Below are 23,436 nucleotides of genomic sequence, written 5' to 3'. Positions count from 1 at the left end.
TAATTTTGCTTTCTCCTGTGAAAAGATCATCCTGTTTCTATTAGTAGAGAAAAATGCACAGATCAAGCTTGGTTTACAAGCGGAAACAGTCCAAAATAGTTCTAAACAAATATGTTGGTGGATTTTGATGTGAGACAACCACAGGAGATGGACGTCTTCACTGAAAAAAGCGTTATTATGGACTCATATTTTGGTCTGAAGCGATGGTTTAATGTTAAAATGCCTTAATGATGGATTTGTTTCTTTCTAACATGGTTTTCAGGGTAAATCTTCAGTGATCTTCATCATTATTTACAAAACCTACTTGTTAACCTATTAGTTAAAGAACACTTATCATGCTGTTACGAAACATCAATGAAATCAAGCAGGAATGACAGTGAATGCAGCCTTGCAGACTTGATGCGATTGACCTCTGCAAAACATCTCAAGTTTCTCTACTAAACATCTGAGCTGTCGTGCGAGCATTTAGACAGTCTAATCAAAGAGCATCAAGATCCAGTGGAATGCTGAAGACATCTGAAAAGAACTTCTGCATTAAACCGAGAGGCACGCAATGAACGCGATTTAACAGATCTGATGTTTACGCTTCTAGCCAGTCAAGTCATGTCATGCTTCACCCAGAAGGAACTTAACGTGAACATTTTTGACAGTGTACAGAAATGCAATTATATGACAAGCCGATATGGTCTCTTGGCTTCATGCATGTAGAAGAAAACCTGACTTGCTCTCTTCAGGTCATGTCAGAACGGTCATATACAATATGAGCGTGTGTGAATGTTGCCACATGGGTTCCAACATACCATATTACATAACTGGAAATTGCAATTTTCTTTAAAGGAATTCACCCAAAAATGACAATTTACCGTTCCATTTTAGATTAACTTGTTTCTACATCAGAATAGATTTGGAGAAATTTAGCATTCACGTGCTCAGCAATGGATCCTCTGCATAAATTAATAAATTAACCGGCAACAAGTCTCAATCTCTCCACTGATGTTTCTTGGAGCAGCAATAAATTTGTATGTATACAGACCATATAATATGGTACATGTAACTCTATGATTGCTGCATGTATAGGTAAAATGAGAATTAACTTGAATTTTTTGGAAGTAGTCGACATGAAATCAAAATGGATAACAGCCTTTCCAAAACACATCTACTGTATGTGTGTTGAAAAGTTTCATGCACATTCAAGACCCTAAATGAAAAATATTCACCAAAATTCATGAAATTCCCTTTAGTAAAAAATAAATATACTAAAATGAATTTGAAATACTTCCATGTTATGCTAAGTACAACCTGAATTCCAGAAATGTTGGGACGTTTTTTTAAATTTGAATAAAATGAAAACTAAGAGACTTTCAAATCACATGAGCCAATAATTTATTCGCAATAGAACATAACAAATGTTTAAACTGATGCTAAAGAATGCGTAAAAAGATTGTGGAATACTTTAAAAACAACGCTCATCAATGTCAAATTGCAAAAGCTTTGCAAATCTCATCATCTACAGTGCATAACATCATAAAAAGATTCAGAGAAACTGGAGAAATCTCTGTGCGTAAGGGACAAGGCCGAAGACCTTTGTTGGATGCCCGTGGTCTTCGGGCCCTCAGACAACACTGCATCACTCATCGGCATGATTCTGTCATTGACATTACTAAATGGGCCCAGGAATACTTCCAGAAACCCCTGTTGGTAAACACAATCCGCCATGCCATCTGCAGATGCCAACTAAAACTCTATCATACAAAAAGTAAGCCATATCTGAACATGGTCCAGAAGCGCCGTTGTGTCCTGTGGGCCAAGGCTCATTTAAAATTGACTGTTTCAATGTGGAAAAGTGCTCTACGCTCAGACGAGTCCAAATTTGACATTTTTGTTGGAAATCACGGACGCCATCTCCTCCGAGCTAAAGGAGGGAGGAGAGAGACCTTCCAGCGTGTTTTTAGTGTTCAGTTCAAAAGCCAGCATCTCCACTGATATGGGGATGCATAAGTGCATACAGTATGGGCAGCTTGCATGTTTTGGAAGGCACTATTAAATGCTGAAAGGTATATAAAGATTTTAGAGCAACATATGCTCCCCTCCAGACGACATGTATTTCAGCAGGAATGCAAAACCACATACTGCAGCTATTACAACAGCATGGCTTCATAGTAGAATAGTCCGGGTGCTGAATTGGCCTGCCTGCAGTCCAGATCTTTCACCTACAGAGAACACTTGGCGCATCATTAAATGAAAAATACGTCAAAGATGACCACAAGCTCTTCAGCAGCTGGAAACCTACACTGTAAAAATTTTTTGTAAATTTACAAGGAAATTTAACAGTAAAATGCTGTTTTCATACAATAACAGTACGTTACTGTTTTTTGCAATGCATTGTGGGACAAGATGACCAGCAACAGTAAGACACTGTTATTTAACAGCATAATACCATATTTTCCCTTGTACGTGCGCATAGGACGACATCTTAGTTTATCAGCATGAGGTAATTTTGCAGCTCTGCCTTTTATTGTTTAATTTCTTTCACCTAAAAATTCTACATTCACCTAAAAATGGTTATCTCATAATTACTGAACCTTATGCTGTCTCAAACTCTTAGGACTTTTTCTTGGAGGACAGATGAAGATATTGTCATGGAGAAATGATGTCTGTTCTGACCATACAGTGGAAGACCAGTGGGAACCAAACTGTCGAGCTCCAAAAGGAACATAAAGGTATGATTAATCACCAGTCATTTTGTCTGATATCAAAATATCAGACCAAAGGACCACAAATTAGAGAATGGAATTGCAAATACAGTGAAAATTGTTTTCACCCAATTGAATCACTTCAGAAAACTGGCTAAACCATGTGAGTAATAATCTTTATCCTCCATTTACTGTTTGTCTGTTGCTACTTGAAAGTTTGATCCCCATTTTCTTTTGCATCGTAGGGACAAACAGGCATATCATCTTCATTAAAAATCATCTATTGCATCATCAGAGTTTAAATCAGCATACAGGTGAGTAAATGATCAGAAAATTATCATTTTGATTTCCTACTCTGAATCTAAGAGGCTGTAGAATATTGCAACAAGTAGCACATTGTTTTTTGTTTTGTTTTTTGTTTGTTTGTTTTGTTTAGTTTTTTAATTTGTCATTTGCAGATACTGTGAGCCATCTTAAATTGTTTTCTTTACTAATAGATGTCTGCCACTCCTTCTGACCTTGAGAATATGGGTAACCTGCCTTTGATTCCCTGCTTGATCCTTCTTGGTAAGTATATCATATTAGATATGTCTGCATTTTGTTTCACTAAAACAAAGCTCACGCTCCAGACTGACACTAGTTTCTATTATCAGCAAAATATCTACCTTAAAGGGTTACTCCACCTCAAAATGAAAATTTTGTTATTAATCACTTACCCCATGTTGTTCCCGTAAAAGCTTAGTTCGTCTTTGGAACACAAATTAAGATATTTTTGATGCATTCTGACAGCACTCTGACCCTCCCATAAACAGCAATGTAATTAACACCATCAACATCCAGAAACGTAGCAAGGAGATCGGTAAAATAGTTCATGTGACATCATAGCTATGAGAATACTTTTTTGTATGGAAAATAAATAAAATAACGACGCTATTCAACAATTTGTCTCCTCCACATCACTGAAGCACTATTTTGGAGAGTATCTACTGAACGCAAACAGTATATGCTGTTCTGTGTCAGCTGCACCACGTGGATACGTTTTCTACATTTATTTACGCTTTCATTTGAATGAAAACAACGTATCCGTAACTTCGCACACTTACGGTTGAACCCCTGATGTCACAAGGATAATTTTACTGATGTCCTTGCAACTTTTCTGGACGTTGATTGTGTTAATTACATTGCTTTCAATGGGAGGGTTAGAGAGCTGTCAGAACGCATCAAAAACATGTTAATTTATGTTCCGAAGACAAACAAAGCTTTTACAGGTTTAGAACAACATGGGGGTAAGTGATGATTTTCGTTTTGGGGTGGAGTAACCCTTTAATGTGCCTCATATTAGAAACCACTTATTATAAATGCAGTATGTATGACTTATCAAAATCATACACTGGAAAACGTTTAGAATTGAAACTTGTCTACTCTTATTCTTTAGATACTTTGCTGGTATAAATCCAGAAAAATCTTTGAAGATGGCGCCGGTGAGATCGGCTGCCGTCACGACTGCTCTGACCAAACTTTGTCTTCTTTTGGTATTTTTTCGTATTGTAAACTATAAACACCGGTTTCTTTTTGTAAGATGGCCATTCTTACATACGACAGGGCCACTCTTATTTCTATTGGTGCACAATGCACTAACCTTTCGCCGTTTTTGAACCCGGACCCATCCTGGCCGAGCGAGATCCTGAGGAGGAACAAAGGACGCGACCCGTACCGGCGTCCTCGAGGGAAACGAGCCGGCGTCAGGAACAGGTTGAGGGCACGCGCACACCGCGCTCCCCTACCAAGTGTCCTGCTCGCCAATGTCCAGTCGCTGGATAACAAACTCGATGACCTCAGGGCAAGAGTCAAGTTCCAGAGGGACATTCGGGACTGCAACCTTCTCTGCTTCACTGAGACATGGCTGAACCCAGCGGTACCAGACCACGCCATCCAGCCGGCCGAGTTCTTCTCGGTTTACCGCATGGACAGAACGCTGGACTCGGGGAAGACTAGGGGAGGTGGAGTATGTCTGATGGTGAACAAACACTGGTGCGACAGCGCGAGCATTGTACCCCTCTCACGCTCCTGTACACCCAATCTTGAACTTCTGACCATCAAATGTCGCCCTTTTTATCTCCCTCGGGAATTTAGCTCGGTCATCGTCAGTGCCGTTTTTATTCCACCTCAAGCGGACACGGACACTGTGATATGGGATTTACATGAAACACTACACCTTCACCAGACACAGCACCGGGACGCCGCATTCATTGTTTTGGGAGATTTCAACAGTGCCAACCTCAAGCGTGCACTGCCGAACTTCCATCAGCACATCAGCTGCCCCACCAGGGGCGAAAGGACATTAGATCACTGTTACACCCCATACAAGAACAGCTACAAGGCACAGTCACAACCACCGTTTGGGAAATCGGACCATGCCGCCATCTTCCTCATGCCTGTTTACAAACAGAGGCTGAAACAGGAAGCCCCGGTGCAGAGGGAGGTCCAACGCTGGACGGACCAATCGGTGGCCGCTCTGCAGGACGCGCTAGATGACGCAGACTGGGACATGTTCCAGCGCAGCTCTGATGACGTCAGCTTGTTTACGGAAGCGGTTGTGGGATTTATAGAGAAACTAATGGATGATACGGCGCAGAAAACCATCATCAGGACGTTTCCCAACCAGAAGCCGTGGGTGGATAAAACCATCCGCGACGCCCTGAGATCCCGCTCCGCTGCCTACAACACAGGGCTCATCACCGGGAACATGGATGATTACAAGGCTGCATCTTACAGCGTGCGCAGATCGGTGAAGGAGGCGAAGCAGCGCTACGGGAGGAAACTAGAGTCGCAATTCCAACATGGCGGCTCTAGGAGCCTGTGGCAGGGACTTAGAACCATCACGGACTATAAAACACCACCCTCCAGATCGGGGAATGCGGACGCTTCTCTGGCTGACGAGCTGAACACTTTTTATGCTCGCTTCGAGGCTGCAGCTAATCACGCTAGCGGCGCTAGCAGTGCTAACTGCATGCACGCTGAGGAAGCCGGTGAGGACAACGTGTTCACCATCACGGAGCATGACGTGAGGAGGGCATTCAGGAGAGTGAACATCAGGAAGGCAGCAGGACCAGATGGCATCACAGGTCGGGTTCTGAAGGCCTGCGCTGACCAGCTAGCACCGGTGTTCACCGAGATCTTCAACCTCTCCCTGGAACAGTCCATAGTCCCCTCATGCTTTAAGCAGTCCACCATTGTTCCTGTGCCCAAGAAACCCCAGCCCACCTGCCTAAACGACTATCGCCCTGTAGCCCTCACATCAGTGGTGATGAAGTGCTTTGAGAGACTGGTCAGAGACTTCATCATTGCATCACTACCAGACACACTGGATCCACTACAGTTTGCATACAGGCATAACCGCTCCACGGAGGATGCCATCTCACACCTCCTCCACACCACAACAAGTCACCTGGACTGCAGAAAAGGGAATTATGTAAAAATGCTGTTTGTGGACTACAGTTCAGCGTTTAACACCATAATTCCCTCCACACTCACCTCCAAGTTGGAGGTCCTTGGTCTCAGCACATACTTGTGCCAATGGATCTCCAGCTTCCTGAAGGACAGACAGCAAGCCGTACGGATGGGTAAACACACCTCATCCTCCATCACCCTAAGCACTGGAGCCCCTCAAGGTTGTGTTCTGAGCCCCCTGCTGTACTCACTGTACACTTATGACTGTGTGGCCACTTCCAACTCCACCACCATCATCAAGTTTGCTGACGACACTGTTGTGTTGGGCCTGATCTCAGACAACGACGAGACGGCCTACATACAGGAGATTAAGAACCTGGAGAGTTGGTGCCAGGTGAATAGTCTGCACCTGAACATTAGCAAAACTAAGGAGCTGATAGTGGACTTCAGTACGAAGCAGAAGCGGTCATACCAGCCGATCACGATCAGCGGGACTCCAGTGGAGAGAGTGGACAGCTTCAGATACCTGGGTGTTCACATCACGCAGGACTTGACTTGGTCCTGTCATACCAGCACCCTGGTGAAGAAGGCCAGGCAGCGTCTGTACCATCTGAGACGCTTAAGGGACTTTAGACTTCCCTCTCGGGTGCTTAAGACTTTTTACACCTGCACCATCGAGAGCGTCCTGACGGGCAGCATCACTTCCTGGTTCGGGAACTGCACTATGCAGGACAGACGAGCCCTCCAGAGGGTGGTGCGTTCAGCGGAACGTACCATTCACACCGAGCTCCCTGACCTGCAGGACATCTACAGCAAGCGGTGCCTGACCAGGGCCAGGAAGATAGTGAAGGACCTCAGCCATCCCAACAATGGACTCTTTTCTCTGCTGCGTTCAGGGAGACGCTTCCGCTCCATGAAGGCGAACACAGAGAGAATGAGGAGGAGCTTCTTCCCGCAGGCCATTCGGAGTCTTAACCTCTCTCCACTCTAAGCACATCACCCCACACTTCCACTTTGCACATTTTCAATTACAATCTGCACTAATTTGTAGAAGGTTACGTAAGGATAAATGAGTGGGACTTACATACCATTTGTCTTTAGTATTCCTTTTACTCACTTATACACTTTACTGCACTGCACAGCACACGGACACTTTATCACTGACATACACTTACTTTTTATAGAATCTATATAGAATCATATTCTATTTTTTATTCTTCATATCTTTTTTTATTCTCATATCTTTTTTTATTTTATTGCTAGTTTATTTCTGTATATATGTTTACTGTACTTTTTCTATTTGTATTTTTGTAAATTTGAGGTTTTTCTTAATTTTTTTGGACAATTTGTTGGACAGTCGTACAATACATTTCACTACATGTCGTACTATGTATGTATATGTATGTGACAAATAAAATTTGAATTTGAATTTGAATTTGAAAAGAGGATCAAAGCTGCATGGAGAAAAGAAGTGTCTTAAATAACTGGAAAAACTGCAGAAGAAGACCCAAGATGACGAAGACGACCATCAGTCCAGAAGTATCTCATCCTTAACTCAAACCTATGCTGTCTCAAATCTGTAGTTCTTTCTCTTGAAGGACAAATTAAGATATTGTCATTAAGAAATATTTGCCCATACAATGGAAGACAAATGGGAGCCAAACCTGTCAGCTCCAAAAGGAACAAAGTTATGATTAATCAAAGACACCAAAATATCCGATCAAAGGACCACAAATGAGAGATTGCAATTGCAAGATGTACAGTGAAAAGTGTTTTCACCCAAACAAATTGAATCACTTCAGAAAACTGCCTAAGTATTTGAAAGTTTGATCCCCATTTTCTTTTGCATTGTATGGACAAACAGACATTTCACCTCCATTAAATTATCATCTATATCAGAGTTTAAATTGGCTAATGCTGAAAAAACATTAGCTGGTGTTCACTGAAGCTTGATTTGAGAGTATATTTGCATTTTATGAACAAAGACTTTATGTACAGTATGTTTGGATGCATGCCTGTTTTAGGGCATATTGTAAAAGTTTATGTAGTGTTGTATCAAAATAAAAAACAAAACATAACTTGACTTTTTTCTCTTTTGTAATACACGGTCAAATAGAAAATGCAGGGTATAATCTGCATTTAAAATTGAGATCATGGCATTATAAGTAGTATGTAATTTAACAGATATATGCTGCTAAATTACAGTAGTATACTGTAGATGACAAAACAGAATTTTACTGTTAATTTAAAAAACAGTAGCACACTGTATTTTTACAGTATGATGCTGGCAACCTCAGCTGCCAGTAGATTACCGTTTTTTTTACAGGGAAATTTTTTACAGTGATCGCACTTAATGTACTCTAATTGTGAGGAAGTAGTGCTGAAGCCTAACTAAAGATACACTGAAGTATATTTGATTGTGCTAAAGAGGAACTATTGCAAGTGTACTTCAGATACACTTTAAATATCTTGCACTTAACGATAGATATTATTCAAAGATCACACAATTCTCATCAATAGTGACATCAAAACTTAATATTTTAATATAGGCTTAATATTAAGAAATGTGCATTGTACACAAGTGATACCACAAATAAAGTTTAATTAGAATTTTAGAAAGTCTTGAGCGATATGTCAGTAAATATGTTAATAGATTTGAACTATACTTAGTATTAAATGTATTTTAAATATATATATTTAGATTTAGCAGCACAATGAATACAGCACGCTCAGTTTGATTGAAATCCACATATTCAATGAGAATTTATTGTCACAAGCACAATTTCTCATCATAAAGTTACACAAAAATAATGGAACACATTTACACAATTTATACAAACCTAAACTCATTGTACAATGGAGACGCTAACTAAATACCGAGAGTTAAATATGCACTCACATTGCACACAATGATATTAAACCTACACAAGTATATATAGCTGTATGTGAAATAAACCGTGGTCCGACATAAAAAATCACATTATTTACATTAAACATCCATTTGCTTTCCAAAAATGTTTCATGTCAAGGTCTTTCCATCAGTCCAGAGTTGTGTCATGATCATGTTTCCACGTTATTAGTCCAAAATGTAATAGTAAGAATCGCAGCTGCCACAAAGATTACAATGAACAGCGCGAAATGCTTGATATTTATGCTGCATCTGCTCATATGAGGCTGGTGTCGATTACTTCACAAACTGACACTGTTGCTAGTGTTTTCGTAAGAAAAGTCAAAGTAAAAAAAAAAAAAAATTGCAAATGAAAAATTTAAATTCAAATCAAATACTGTTTTTGTCTTTACATCCGTCTACATTTATTATTAGTTAAGCTACGTTATAGACATCACTACATAGACTACATTTTACATTTGCGTAAAAATATCTCAGCGTTGTTTGTCAGCGAGAAAAATGAGGTGCAACACGTGAAGAAAACAATCCTTCACTTCTCGAAAAATCGTGAAAATACTTCTGTACGATAAAAACGTCAAAAAAAAGGAAATCTCATCATTATATTTATGTATGTGTGTGTGAAAACAGTCTTGACTTGAGGTTGCTGGCTGAATCCTAACTTTAACAGTAATTTGACGTCACATTCACATTTCGCCCCAAACCAAACATTATTTTGCCTGCTTTCTATGAAAATTAGGCTTATTATTGATGCTGCATTATTACAAGTAAATTACGCCTTGACATAAATAATCTTGCACTTTTACTGCTCACAAAAGTGACTGTAAATGCAAATTTATTTTAAAAAATGATGTTTACTTACTTTTTTTTGTGATAATGGCAGCAGTTAATCATCAAATGACGGTTAAATGAGGAAGAAGAGCATCAGACTGGGAATTTATTTATTTTGCTCTTTTGTTTGTGTATGAGGGATCAAGGCAAGTGAGTGTGTGAATGCAGAAATGTGTTTCAGCAGCGTCATGTGCATCACATGTGAGATGAAGATACTGCAGTCCGAGCAAAAACAAACAAACAATTAAACAAAAGAGTCTCCGATTACTCAGAGAATGGCGGAAACATGCCGAGGTCGGCAAAGTCTTCGATGTTGTAATTGGTTGCTCCTTGGGTGGGATCTCCCGGCATCGGCAGCATATCCTGCGGGACAGAAACAGAGCGTGATGTTGAATCAGATGCTCAGAAGTGTCTGTGAATGTAACTATAATAGCCGATTCACATCAAGAGATGCTACAATTTGCACAACTAAGAGAAGGTATTAGAATAAAATAATAATCAAATAATGCAAACAAAATTCTGGGGGAAATTTAAATATTTCTTTCTCAAATGGTTTTTATCACAGCTCAGAAATAATGCACCATATTTGCAAATGAGATTTAGGAGCTACAACTGAAGAGATGATTTTCACCCAACCAATGATTTAAATTTCTGTCTCTAAAACAAAACAATCATATGATTTCAGAGGAATTTTTGATATTGTTAACTAAAACTTAAAATAAGGCACAGGCGCTTTTATCCAAAGTGACTTCCATTTAAGGTACAATACATTTAATCAATTCTAGCGAGAAAATAAATATAAGTACAATATAAATATTATATTAAATATTCAATTAATAAATATTGGAAAACAAATGAAAATAAGAAACACTGCCTAGACAACTGACATAAAATATATAAAATTAATTTAAAAAATCTAAGTAGAAATATAAATAATAATAAAAATAAAAATAAAGAAGAACACATAGCAAAATTACAAAAATTTAAAAATACTAAAACTAAAATTAATAAAAAAGAATAGGCAAACCAAAATATGAATAAAATCTAGAAGATTCTATAATAATATTCTATTAAAATAACGCTTTAATAAAAAAATTATTATAATAATACAAAATTAATCAGAGAATAAATAAATGTATTAATTAAAAGACATGAAAATATATAAATGAAAGTATATAAAAATAAAAGTTAATTTGAACTAGTACTTTGAATCCTTAGTTCTTATTCTTTAGTTTTGTTAACTGAAGCTTGTGCTTTTGCAGGTCCATCAAAGACCCTCAAATGTTCAATTTCCCATCAACAGCCCTCTACTCTGTACTGCAGACAGGTGGATAGTGATAGTGCTGTGTAAGACAGTGTGCTCACCTGGAACACCTCGGTCTGGCTGGACTGAGGATGAGGATGAGGGTCTCCTCCCTGCTGGCTGTGGTGTTGACTCTGCCACTGAGACCAGACCTCAGATGGCCGGCCCTGGAACTGCCCTCCACTCTGGCTGCTCTCACCCGACACATCTGCACAAACCAACACAGACGCGTTCACAACGGCTTCTTGAGCTTAAAGATCAATGGACATTACAACGGAAACACTTTTATGGTGTTTTGGTTCTTTTTACAATCCCAGTGAACGGTTCTGGTTTGCAAAAGAGCTGTGAAGTGTTATTATTGTTAAATAAAACTTAAAAATCATTTGTTGATTGAAAGTTGAAATACAATACAATAGAAATATTGCATTAAAAACGTAAACCTAAAAAATTAAACAAAAATTATAAACTGAATAAAATAAGTTATTATTGTCATCATTTGTTAAAATAAAATAGCTGAAATATAAATATATAAATAATAAAAAAAATGTGTTATTACTGTCAGTGTCAACTATTAAAAACATTTGTTAATTAAATTGAAGTTTAAATAAAACACCAAAATTAGATGAAAAAAAAAATAAATTATACAGAAAAATAAATAAATAAAATGTGTTATTATTGTTAACTAAATCTATTTTTTTAAATCATTTGTTGATTGAAATAATATAATGATCTCAAACAAAAGACAAACTTAAAACAAATTATGAACTGAATAAAATGAAAATAAAATAACTGAAAAAAAGCTCAAACTAAATCATTTATTGATTGAAATACAACTGAAATCTAAATATCAGACGAAAAAAAATTTATATAATCAGAAAAAAAAATAAAAACGGAAAATAAAATAAGCAATAAAATGACAAAAACAAAATTGAAATAAAAAATTAAAGCTAAATAGAAATATTAAAAAAGCTAACTAATAAAAATGTACATATAATTACTAAAACAAATTAAAATAAATCAAAAAAATAAAAATAAAGATAATCCAAGATATTTAAAAAAATAATAATATAATAGTAATAGAATTAATACTGAATCCTTAGCCATCTTCAAGAATCGGCTAACACATCTCCTCCATCTTTATTTGACCCTCTAACTCTAGCACGCTCTATTTTAATTCCATTCTTAAAAAAAAAAAAATAATTAAAAAAAAAAAAAAAACTTGCTCCTTTTAGACTTGCACTTTATTGATTTACTAACTGCTTGTATAAAAAAACTAGCTTCTCTATTCTTTTTCTATTCTATCTGTTTTCTTTTTAATTATTATATAATTTTAAAACCCTTGCTACGTGTACTACATTAAACTAACTGAGACGTGTTATAGTACCTGCATATCATTGCTCTTTTGTTGATTTTGATTGCTTCCATTGTCCTCATTTGTAAGTCGCTTTGGATAAAAAATGACTAAATGTACTGCAACCCGAATTCTGGAAAGCCTCTGCTCATCTTTCCTTCTAGAGAATCTGCCTCTCTGAGACATCCCTTTTATAGCCAATCGTGTTACAGACCTGATGTCAATTAACTTAATTAGTTGCTAGATGTTCTCCCAGCTGAATCTTTTCAAAATTTCTTGCTTTTTCAGCCCTTTGTTGCCTCCGTGCCAACTTTTTTGAAACCTGTAGCAGACATCAAATTTGAAATGAGCTCAATTAGTGGATAAAAGTGTAAAATTTATCTGTTTAAACATTTGTTTTGTTTTCTATGTTCTATTGTGAATAAAATACTGGCTCATGTGATTTGAAAGCCTTTTAGTTTTCAATTTATTCAAATTTAAAAAACGTCCCAACATTTCCAGAATTTGGGTTGTACGACTAGTAGTAATAAACTACTAGCACTACTACTAGATGGTAATAGAAATTATAATATAAATAATACTTGTATAGCTGCAAAAAAATCTTTCTGTATTCTAGAGTAAAAAAAAAATCGGGGTGAATAAACGATGGCAGAATATTGTGATACGGGATTCTTCGCCACTTTTCAACAAACATGTTTAGACTTACGGTATCAGCTTCCACATTAACTCCAGCACGTCTACTTATGCAGCATCTCAATTGAGCGTGCGTGTAAAACACAAAGCGTACGACCTCCATTTCGCTCAATTTGTCGCACGGGGGGAGAGACATTTACTACAGGCTGACAGAATCATTTAAACGCATACATCCAGTGTGTCTTCACCCGCGGGGCGTGAGTCTTAGCTTAGGAAAGAGTGAGTGGAGCAGACTAATGCACGGCATGGGTGGCTGTTTCGCAGGATGGCACAGCAGCGCCCTCGGGCTGTTTCTCATATTCTCCATGTGGATGAGGCAGTGATGTAAGGTCAAACTTCTCATTTCCCTACTGTGTTAGCGCATGCCGAGAGTGGCCCTCCTCTGGCTCCGTTTCTGCCCGTCTTTCCCTCAAGATTCGGCCATTTGACGTGCCTCTTAAATCTCTCTATAAATTTTTCTATTCGTCTTTGGTCGCGTTTCTCAGCCCAAGCCATCTTCCTCCGTCCCCATCAATCTGAAATCCACGTACTTCGTGTTCTCCCTCGGTGTCTGTAACACTTATGTAGCGCGTATCCTCCGGTTGCTCCATCAAACGTGATTTTCAAAGATGTAACGCTACAAAAAGTGTGTGAGACAAAAGCAAACGGCATTCAAAGAAAGAGCCGGGCTTTGCTGTTGTTCCCAATCGCTCTTCAATCAATGCGAGGACTGAAAGCCCGTACTCTTGCTTTCATAACGATAAATGCAGCTTTTGAAAGCATGCTGGATTTCACGTAGGCTACACATATAAAGACTGCAATTAAGGCACAATGTAACATTTTCTCAGCATGAAACGTTTGAATAAAGGCGGTGTGATTATTGTTTATGCATTGCATTTGCTGGGAAATTAAGACTACGTTGTACAAACTATGAAGCACAAATGCAAAGAACCTAAAAGGAGCTGTTTTATCTGCAAATATAGAACTGTATTGATTTTGTGTATATTTCTGTAATATTATTTTATTTATTTATTTTTGTGGGGACTGAAAACGTGCGGAAAATTTTTTTATTGGAATCAATAACTAGCAGTCAATTAACTTTCAGCATATACAAATGAAGAGAAATGAGATTTTCTGAAGTTTGTAGCATTTGATAATGACACCTAATAAATCTGCCCTCATTATGTGAAAATGTTCAAATTAATGACATTTCTGATCTTCAAACCGCTGCTCCCGTCACTTCTCATTTCCTTCAAAACTTAATATGAAAATATGGTTTTTAAAGTTCTTTGGGAAAAGTGCAAAGTACAACTTTCCTCATTTTAACACTTTATGAATTTATCATAGAGAGAAAGTTATTAAGTACATTTGACCTAAATTTAGCATTTGAGACTTTTGAGAATTTTATACAGCAGTGTGTGTTTGTGTGTGTACACAAACACACACATATACACAAACACACACATATACACACATATACACAAACACACATACACACACACACACACACACACACATATATACATATATATATATATATATATATATATATATATATATATACTGTTTATACATATGCTGTATAAAATATTTAAGATAAGCAAAATTTTATATAGCATAAATATAATTAGACCTTTCTGTTTTTTTACTATCATTAGTTTTTATTTAGCAAGGATGTATTACATTGACAAAACATGACAGTAAAGACTTTTGCTTTGTTACAAATAAACTATTTCAAATAAATGCTGTTCATTTGAATTTTCTATTATCAAAGAATCACAGTTTCTACAAAAATATGAAGCAGCACAACTGTTTTCAACATTTATAATAATCAGAAATGTTTATTGAGCAACAAATCAGCATAATGATTTCTGAAGGATCACGTGACACTGAAGACTGGAGAAATGATGCTGAAAATTCAGCTTTGCATCACAGGAATAAATTATATTTTAAAATATATCCAAATAGAAAACAGTTATTCTAACTTTAAATATTATTTCACAATATTACTGTTTTTACTGTATTTTTGATCAAAGAAGTGAAGCAAAAGAGACTTAAATTACTTTTATTTGCAACTTTCAACTCAGTTTTTAGGCCAGTTCTTGTTTCTCTTTGGTCACAGTTGTGACCACGAATAAAGCACATACTTACACTAACTAAAAATTAAAATACATGCGCTCAGATTGCTGAAAACTGGGATTAAATGATTTGATTCCAAATACAGAAAAAGACATTGTGTCTTCCAGCAGCCTCAAAGTCCTTCCTACCATTGCGCGTTTAAGTGCCGTCCACGTGAGGAGGCGAAGATAAATGTTCCATTTTCTTTAATGACAGCATATTAAAAAAGAATTATCTGGACACGGCTTCATTTTCAAGCAGCTGGCAGAAGTCTTCAGGGCTCGTAAAGCCATTTGGAGCCTGCTACACTTGAAATGGAAGTGGGTTTTTAATGTCACCTGTTTAACATAAATTACTTATTAAATGGACACACTAATCACAGGTTCAAGGTAGAGAGTTTCCCTCGAGGGACACAACAATGGGAAAAAATGCCATCCTGTAAAAATCTCCATACGCACGCCTTGCTTCAAATTAAATTCGGTTCGTAGACCTGAATGTGATGGAGAAATCTGAGGCGGCTTTAAACAGATGTAATGCAATAACAACGATTCTATAGTTTCTTGCTTTAAGCCGTTCAGCATGTTCTGCCTTCGGTCGAGGAATGTGAAAAGTTGCACAATTGTGTTTGTGTATCTGTGCCCTTCGTGACACGCTGGTCAAATTCCTCACTTTAAAGTGTCAGGATACAGAAACCAGATCTCTCTTGCATGAGTTTAAAAGGTGCAACGTATGACAGATTAATTAAACCCACTGCAGGCTATTTTAAATCCTGACAAAAGAAGCGCATGTCAAGAGCAAGAGTTTGACTGTTGTTACATCAACGTGATCTCCAGGATGGGACAGGAGTGGGCGATGGCTTATATCATGATATGAGGAATTTTATATTGTGAAAAAAGTGAACGCATTAATAATAATAAAAATATTTAATAAACATGCAATATTTAATATGTATTTTTTTCCTGTAATATAAATAGTAATATATTTATAATAAAATTATTTATTATATTACTTTTCTTAATAATTATAAAAAAAATAAATTTATATTTAAAAAATAGACATGTGTAACATAATAAAAAAAACATAATATTAATATGTAATTTAAAGAAATAGTTTAATTTAGCTCAAAGGGAATCATTTATGATTTTATAGGGATTTGAACAGAATCAGTGTTACGGCGATTCACTGAACGAGCCGTATGACAAACTCTGTACTGGATATTAAAATCCAAAATATAGTGAAAACTATTAAATAGCACAGTAACAAAATCGGCAGATTAAGACATTAACTTGTGAGCACAAAACACAAGATACTTCTCTTTTCAATATAAATCAGATTTTATTTATATAAACCTAAGACATAAACTAATCTAACACATGAACACAAGCATTCACACATTCACACGTTGCAGAAAGAGAGAAAGTGAGGAAAGGATGAGTTTAAGAGAATGGAAATGTGAAATCCCAAGTTTACAGCAATATGTTCAATTGCATAGACCTGAACAACCATCAATCAATGGTTTTCTTCTCATAGCAGCTGGCACGTGGGCCAGAGCACGCTCAAAGAGCAGCATCAAAACGTGGTGGCAAAAGAGAAGAAGAGAAGGGTGACCAAGAGAGCATTTTTAAGAAGAAGAGAGAGTTTGATGGTGTCCTGAGTTTTTAAACTTTAGCTAGGGGTGTTCCTTCCATCATAAATCAGCATGTTATCAGTCATATGGTCCAAATTTGACAGGCTCTTGCAAAGTATACTTTTGGACATGATTTCTATAACACGACTATGATGCATTTGACAAAGAATTGATGGGAAGAAACATTTAAAGCATGATTTTTCACACTCATACATACCAAACACGCATCTTGAGCTATTCAATAGTGATTAAAAAAAAACATAATATTTGATTAAAACATGATAATCTAATGTGTAGGTTACAAACATAATATAGGTTATTTCTATCAAGAGAAATAACTCATAGGTCCTTTTAAGATGATTTTTAGTACATATGAACAGATTGTCTCTAGTGTGTAGGTCTATGGATAATAAGAGGCATGTTCTGAGACGACCAGAGAGAGGTTAATAGGTCTCCTTAGGAATTCAAGTCTTTGTCTTGTATGGGGGAAGACCTTTCCAAGAGAGTCTGTAGCTCGTGATTTTCTATCACAGGTTTACATGTGACCATCAGTCTTGATTACTTGCAACAGATTTGACTGTCTCCTTCCTGAATTGGAATTATCAATAAGTGTTCTTTTGTCTCAAGGTTGTAAGCTATTCTGTGAAAAAGGCTTGCTGGTTAGTTTGCTTGCTTCAGACTAGTTGGAGCTAGGAATCTAATTTATGACGTCCTGTTTCCTTGGGCCTGTGGGATTCCAGCTCCTCGTGTTTCAATGTTCTGATCGCATCTTAAATTTGTCTGATTCAGTCTCTGATATCTTACACATGCAATATTTAATTAATCTAGATTTTTGTTATATATATATATATATATATATATATATATATATATATATATATATATATATATATATATATATATATATATATATATATATATATATATAAAAATAATAAATATTTGATCTAATATTATATATTAGAAAATAAACATGCAATATTTAATTAACCTAGATTTGTTTATATATATATATATATATATATATTTATATTCTGTAATATAAATACTATTAAATATTCTAATATAATTTTCTATCATATATATAGTATTCTATCTTATCCAATATTATATATTATAGTTATTTTATTATATTATGTTTATCAATAAATATAAAATATATATATCTATAACATTATACAATATATTTATAATAGTATATATATATATATATATATATATATATATATATATATATATATATATATATAATTAATATTAACAATATTCTAGAAAAATACTATATGTAATACATAAAAATAGTAAATTATAAAAATATCCTGTAAAACTATTTACTGAAAAAATATACTGAATATAATTAATTATGATCATCATTACTAATAAATTTAATTATCATCTTTACCATAGTAAAATACTGTAATGCATGGCCTCACTTGGCCTATTGTATTATATAATTGCTCAGTATCATTTTGAGCGACAGCATCTTACTTAGTTACATTTAGATAATAACTTCATTAAAAAGTAATTTTCCAAACTCATTGAATAAGTTATGCGCATTGTTTAACACTTTCATTATTAATGGTCACTGTTGAGAAGTAATTTTGAGGAGTTTGTAAAACTACGAACAGAAACATCTAATTGCCTGCTGTCCAACAATTGTGATCATTCAAACCACAGAGATCTGTTTTTCCTCACACTGTCTGCTGTTCATGACACGTCTTTCTGTTGAAGACAAAGCACTGTTTCAGTCATTGTCCGTTACTGTCTGTGTTTTATATGGAAATTTATAAATTGTTGTAGATGCAAAAGACTGTTTATACAGGCATCTGAACAGGCTCACGGGAGGACTGGTTTCCCAGAGGTGCTGTAATGTGGCCTCCATATGAAGGTGTGTTAATCTCAGACTGACGTCAGGCTGGATCGGATCACGACGGATCTTCTGTCAATCACACGGTGAGATCATTCAACCGATTCAGGTATAAACAGAGCTGCAGGAGTCTGAGGTTGTCACAATGATCAAATTTCGCTAGCGGATATCAATACTTTAAGATTAGCAGCAGCAGTTGATAAAAGACAAGGAAAATTAGCGCAATCAGAACCAATATTTTGGAACAAAACCAATGTTTCCATAAATGACCATCATTGAAAAAAGATTTAGTTGAAAGTTGTAATAAAGTTTTTTATGTTTCTGTTTATAGTTGTTTCTATAAACAACTATAAACAGTTGTTTATAGTTGTGTTCTTTATAATTTTCTTTATAATTGCTTGTGAAATTATAAATAAAATTGTTTCAAAGTAAAAGTCCTACACAATTTGCGTAAATATTACATTATTTGATATTAATTAAAACAATAAATATACCAGCAAATGTACCAATGAATGTACCACAAGGAGTTGCAGGAGTACCAAAACGTTTGACATGAAAGACTGAATGAACGAATGAATACATGCAGCAAAGCTAGCACAATAAACAATATATGCACCAAAATGATGCAACTTAAGGCACATTAACACCAAGAACGATAACTGTAACTACATTTGTGTCCAAACCAATGCATGATAATGTTATCTTTATTATAAGCATGTGCTGCAGTTTTGTCATCTGCCACTTTAAAGAGTTAGTTGACACAAAAATGAAAATTCTGTCATTAATTACTCACCCTCATGTCGTTACAAAACAGTAAGATCTTCGTTCATCTTCAGAACACAAATTAAGATATTTTTGATGAAATCCGAGAGCTTTCTGACCCTGCATAGAAAGCAATGCAACTGGACTATTTTAACTATATCCTTACTACATTTCTGGGCTTTAAACGTGTCAGTTGCATTGCTGTCTATGGAGGGTCAGAAAGCTCTCAGATTTCATCAAGAATATCTTAATGACAGAATTTTCATTTTTGGAAATGCTCGGAGCTCTTTAAAGTAGGGCAGATTCTGATTAGCCGTCAACGTTTTTAGCATTCATCAGCTGGAAGACAAATGTTCCTCTGTGCTGTTATCAGTATAGATGTGTTGCTATTTCTTTAAACTTAGAAGGCTTTTTAGAACTATCTCTTTATTTTTATTGTTATACAACCCAAATTCCGGAAATGGTGGGACGTTTTTTAAATTTGAATAAAATGAAAACTAAAAGACTTTCAAATCACATGAGCCAATATTTTATTCACAATAGAAAATAGAGAACATAAAAAATGTTTAAACAGATAAATTTTACACTTTTATCCACTAAATGAGCTCATTTCAAATTTGATGTCTGCTACAGGTTTCAAAAAAGTTGGCACGGGGGCAACAAAGGGCTGAAAAAGCAAGAAATCTCTGTGTGTAAGGGACAAGGCCGAAGACCTTTGTTGGATGCCCATGGTCTTCGGGCCCTCAGACAACACTGCATCACTCATCGGCATGATTCTGTCATTGACATTACTAAATGGGCCCAGGAATACTTCCAGAAACCCCTGTTGGTAAACACAATCTGCCGTGCCATCTGCAGATGCCAACTGAAGCTCTATCACGCAAAAAGGAAGCCATATGTGAGCATGGTCCAGAAGCACCGTCATGTCCTGTGGGCCAAGGCTTATTTAAATGGACTGTTTCAATGTGGAAAAGTGTTCTATGCTCAGACGAGTCCAAATTTGACATTCTTGTTGAAAATCACGGACGCCGTGTCCTCCAAGCTAAAGAGGAGGGAGACCTTCCAGCGTGTTTTCAGTGTTCAGTTCAAAAGCCAGCATCTCTGATGGTATGGGGGTGCATAAGTGCATACGATATGGGCAGCTTGCATGTTTTGGAAGGCACTATGAATGCTGAAAGGTGTATATAAAGGTTTTAGAACAACATATACTCCCTTCCAGACGAAGTCTATTTCAGCAGGACAATGCATAACCACATACTGCAGCTATTACACCTGTAGCAGGCATCAAATTTGAAATGAGCTCATTTTGTGCATAAAAATTGTAAAATTTCTCAGTTTAAACTTTTATGTTCTCCATGTTCTATTGTGAATAAAATATTGGCTCATGTGATTTGAAAGCCTTTTAGTTTTCATTTTATTCAAATTTAAAAAACGTCCCAACATTTCTGGAATAAGGGTTGTAGTTATTGTCCTTGGTGCAAACAAGCCTTTATTGACATAAATAAGCAGGTCTTACCAAAAGCAGTGCTGCGGTTGGCCAGGTTGGAGTAGGCGTTTCCAGAGGGCGAGGAGGTGGCGGGGCTGGACAGAGGGCTGTAAGAGGACGGGTCGGCCTGGTAGCTGTGACCGGAGCCGATGCCAAACGGTGACGACTGGGCCTTATTGGACTGAGCGGGAATCTGCTGTTGTGGTGAAGAGACAGGATACAGGACGATGATAATATACAGGTGCTGCTTCACAGGCAGTCTCATTGGTCCAATTGCTGTATATTCAAGTTAATGCAAAAGGTCTTTTTAAGTAATTAATTCCTTTATTCAGCAAGGACGCATTGATAAAGACAATCATAATATTACAAAAGATTTCTATTTTGAACAATTACTGATTTCTTAACTTTCTATTCAACAAAGAACCCTGAAAAAATTTATGACAGCTTTCACAAAAATATTAAGCAGAAACTGTTTTGAACATTGATAATACTAAGAAATGTTTCTTCAGCAGTAAATCAGTATATTAGATTGATTTCTGAAGGATCACGTGACACTGAAGACTGGAGTAATGATGCTGAAAATTCAGCTTTGATCACAAAAAAAAATCTAAACATTTTAACATATATTCAGATAAAAAAAAAAAAAAAACTTATTTGAAATTTTAATAATCTTTCACAATATTTCTGTTTTTACTATATTTTTAAGACAAATGAGATCATAAAAGAAATGTTTCAAAAATATATATTTTTTTTAAATCTCACAATATAGTTACAATCTAACAATACAGTTATTTTAGCTGCAAATTAAATGCAGAAATGTTGTATTTTTGTTATATAAACCTCATTTTCGGATAATTCAGTAAAATATACTTCGTCCCACTTCATTATTTTACAGTTCTGCAAAGTCTCTAGCTCTCTCTCTACTTCAGTTTTCCCTGGAAACTCTGTTAGGACCGAGCGTCTGTATCTGCTTAACAACAAATAGGACTTTAACTCAAAATTAGCAGTAAATAAGATCTTACAATCGGGTTAAAAGTCTTCACACAATTACAGCTGCAGACAACAGGCTTTGCTTTTAATCAACGGAGAACCGCAGAGATACTTGTGGACCAGCATTTCTCTGGTCTTCTGCATAACAATCGGCTTTACATATGTTATTATTTAGGATATTATAAATGTGATATGACTGGTGGAATGTTTTTTTATAATATACATGCATTTTATTGCTTACTAAAGAAATACAGATGACAGACCATAAACCACATACACACACACACTCAGTTCAGAACTGATTAAAAACACACGCCATCATGAACGCCACACGCAAGGCTCTTGATGACCCCGGTAACCCTTTCAAATATATGCATTAAGCACAGCCCGATGGCCTAAAAGATAATATAAAAGCGAACACGTCCTAGATTTTTCCCTCTCTTATACTGGTTCATATTACTTTAATTGGACATTATGTTGCACCCACAATTTGTAAAGTTTCCATTCATACAGCTATCCAGCTTTCAAACTTTTTTGTATCTGGAATAAAATACATTATTTTTAGTCAATTCTCTTTTAATTATTATTATTTAATAATAAATAAATAAATAAATAAATAAATATGATTTCTTATTTTATTAAGTATATATAGTTTCCTGCCACTTACAAAAATGTTTCAAAATATATATTAATATTTACATTTTTATACTAATATTGTATACATGTATAAATGTAATGTTTTTACAATTATGTAATATGTAATAATTTTACAATTATTTTTATAGAAATGATACTTGATTGTTATTTTTGTTATTAATAAATAAATAAATAAATAAATAAATAAATAAATAAATAAATAAATAAATAAATAAATATATATATATATATATATATATATATACACACACACACACACACACACACATATATATATATATATATATATATATCAGTGATTCTTGGGAATTTGGATAAAACAGGTTTTCATTTTGAAAATAAAAGGTTATTTAAATTACAAAATCTGAAGATATATCATTATAGACCAAGGTCTTGGCTGTTCAGCAATGTATCGGTGCAACCTCCTCATTTTGTATTTTTTTTCATAAAATAGGCATTTTTCCAGTTATAACTTTGTTTTTTTCAACACCGTCAGACACAATAAAAAGCAAATAATTTTTTATTTATTTGGTCTAATATGTATTTTGAGTTTTTAAATCATTATCTGGCATTCTTAGTACACATATATGCTGTTAAATGTTGAATATTCACTTTTGTTCATTTTTTATACAGTTTCACGTGCACTCCTTTAAAAGATCTAACATCATACAACGTTTACTTTAAGCCTAAATATAAAAAGTAATGTTTTTTTATTTAACAAACA

At 35.5% G+C, this 23,436-nt stretch overlaps 1 protein-coding gene across 2 annotated transcripts in view; it reads right to left on the bottom strand.

The window, feature by feature from the left end:
- Positions 1-8,878: 8,878 nt before the first annotated feature.
- LOC306857216 (aryl hydrocarbon receptor nuclear translocator 2-like) overlaps positions 8,879-23,436 on the bottom strand; it is a 95,091-nt gene continuing 80,533 nt past the window's right edge. For both annotated transcript variants that reach the window (XM_079397038.1, XM_079397039.1), the window contains 3 exons: positions 21,096-21,261; positions 11,245-11,390; positions 8,879-10,242 (listed from right to left, as the gene is read on the bottom strand). In XM_079397038.1, the coding sequence (XP_079253164.1) occupies positions 10,144-10,242; positions 11,245-11,390; positions 21,096-21,261 (411 nt within the window). In that variant the 3' untranslated portion in view covers positions 8,879-10,143. The remainder of the gene's footprint in view (positions 10,243-11,244; positions 11,391-21,095; positions 21,262-23,436) is intronic.

The sequence above is a fragment of the Barbus barbus genome, assembly GCF_936440315.1.
Source record: "Barbus barbus genome assembly, chromosome: 1".
NCBI classification, from domain to species: domain Eukaryota; kingdom Metazoa; phylum Chordata; class Actinopteri; order Cypriniformes; family Cyprinidae; genus Barbus; species Barbus barbus.
The sequence above is the reverse complement of the archived record's forward strand: the minus strand, read 5'-3'. Positions and strand labels throughout refer to the sequence as shown.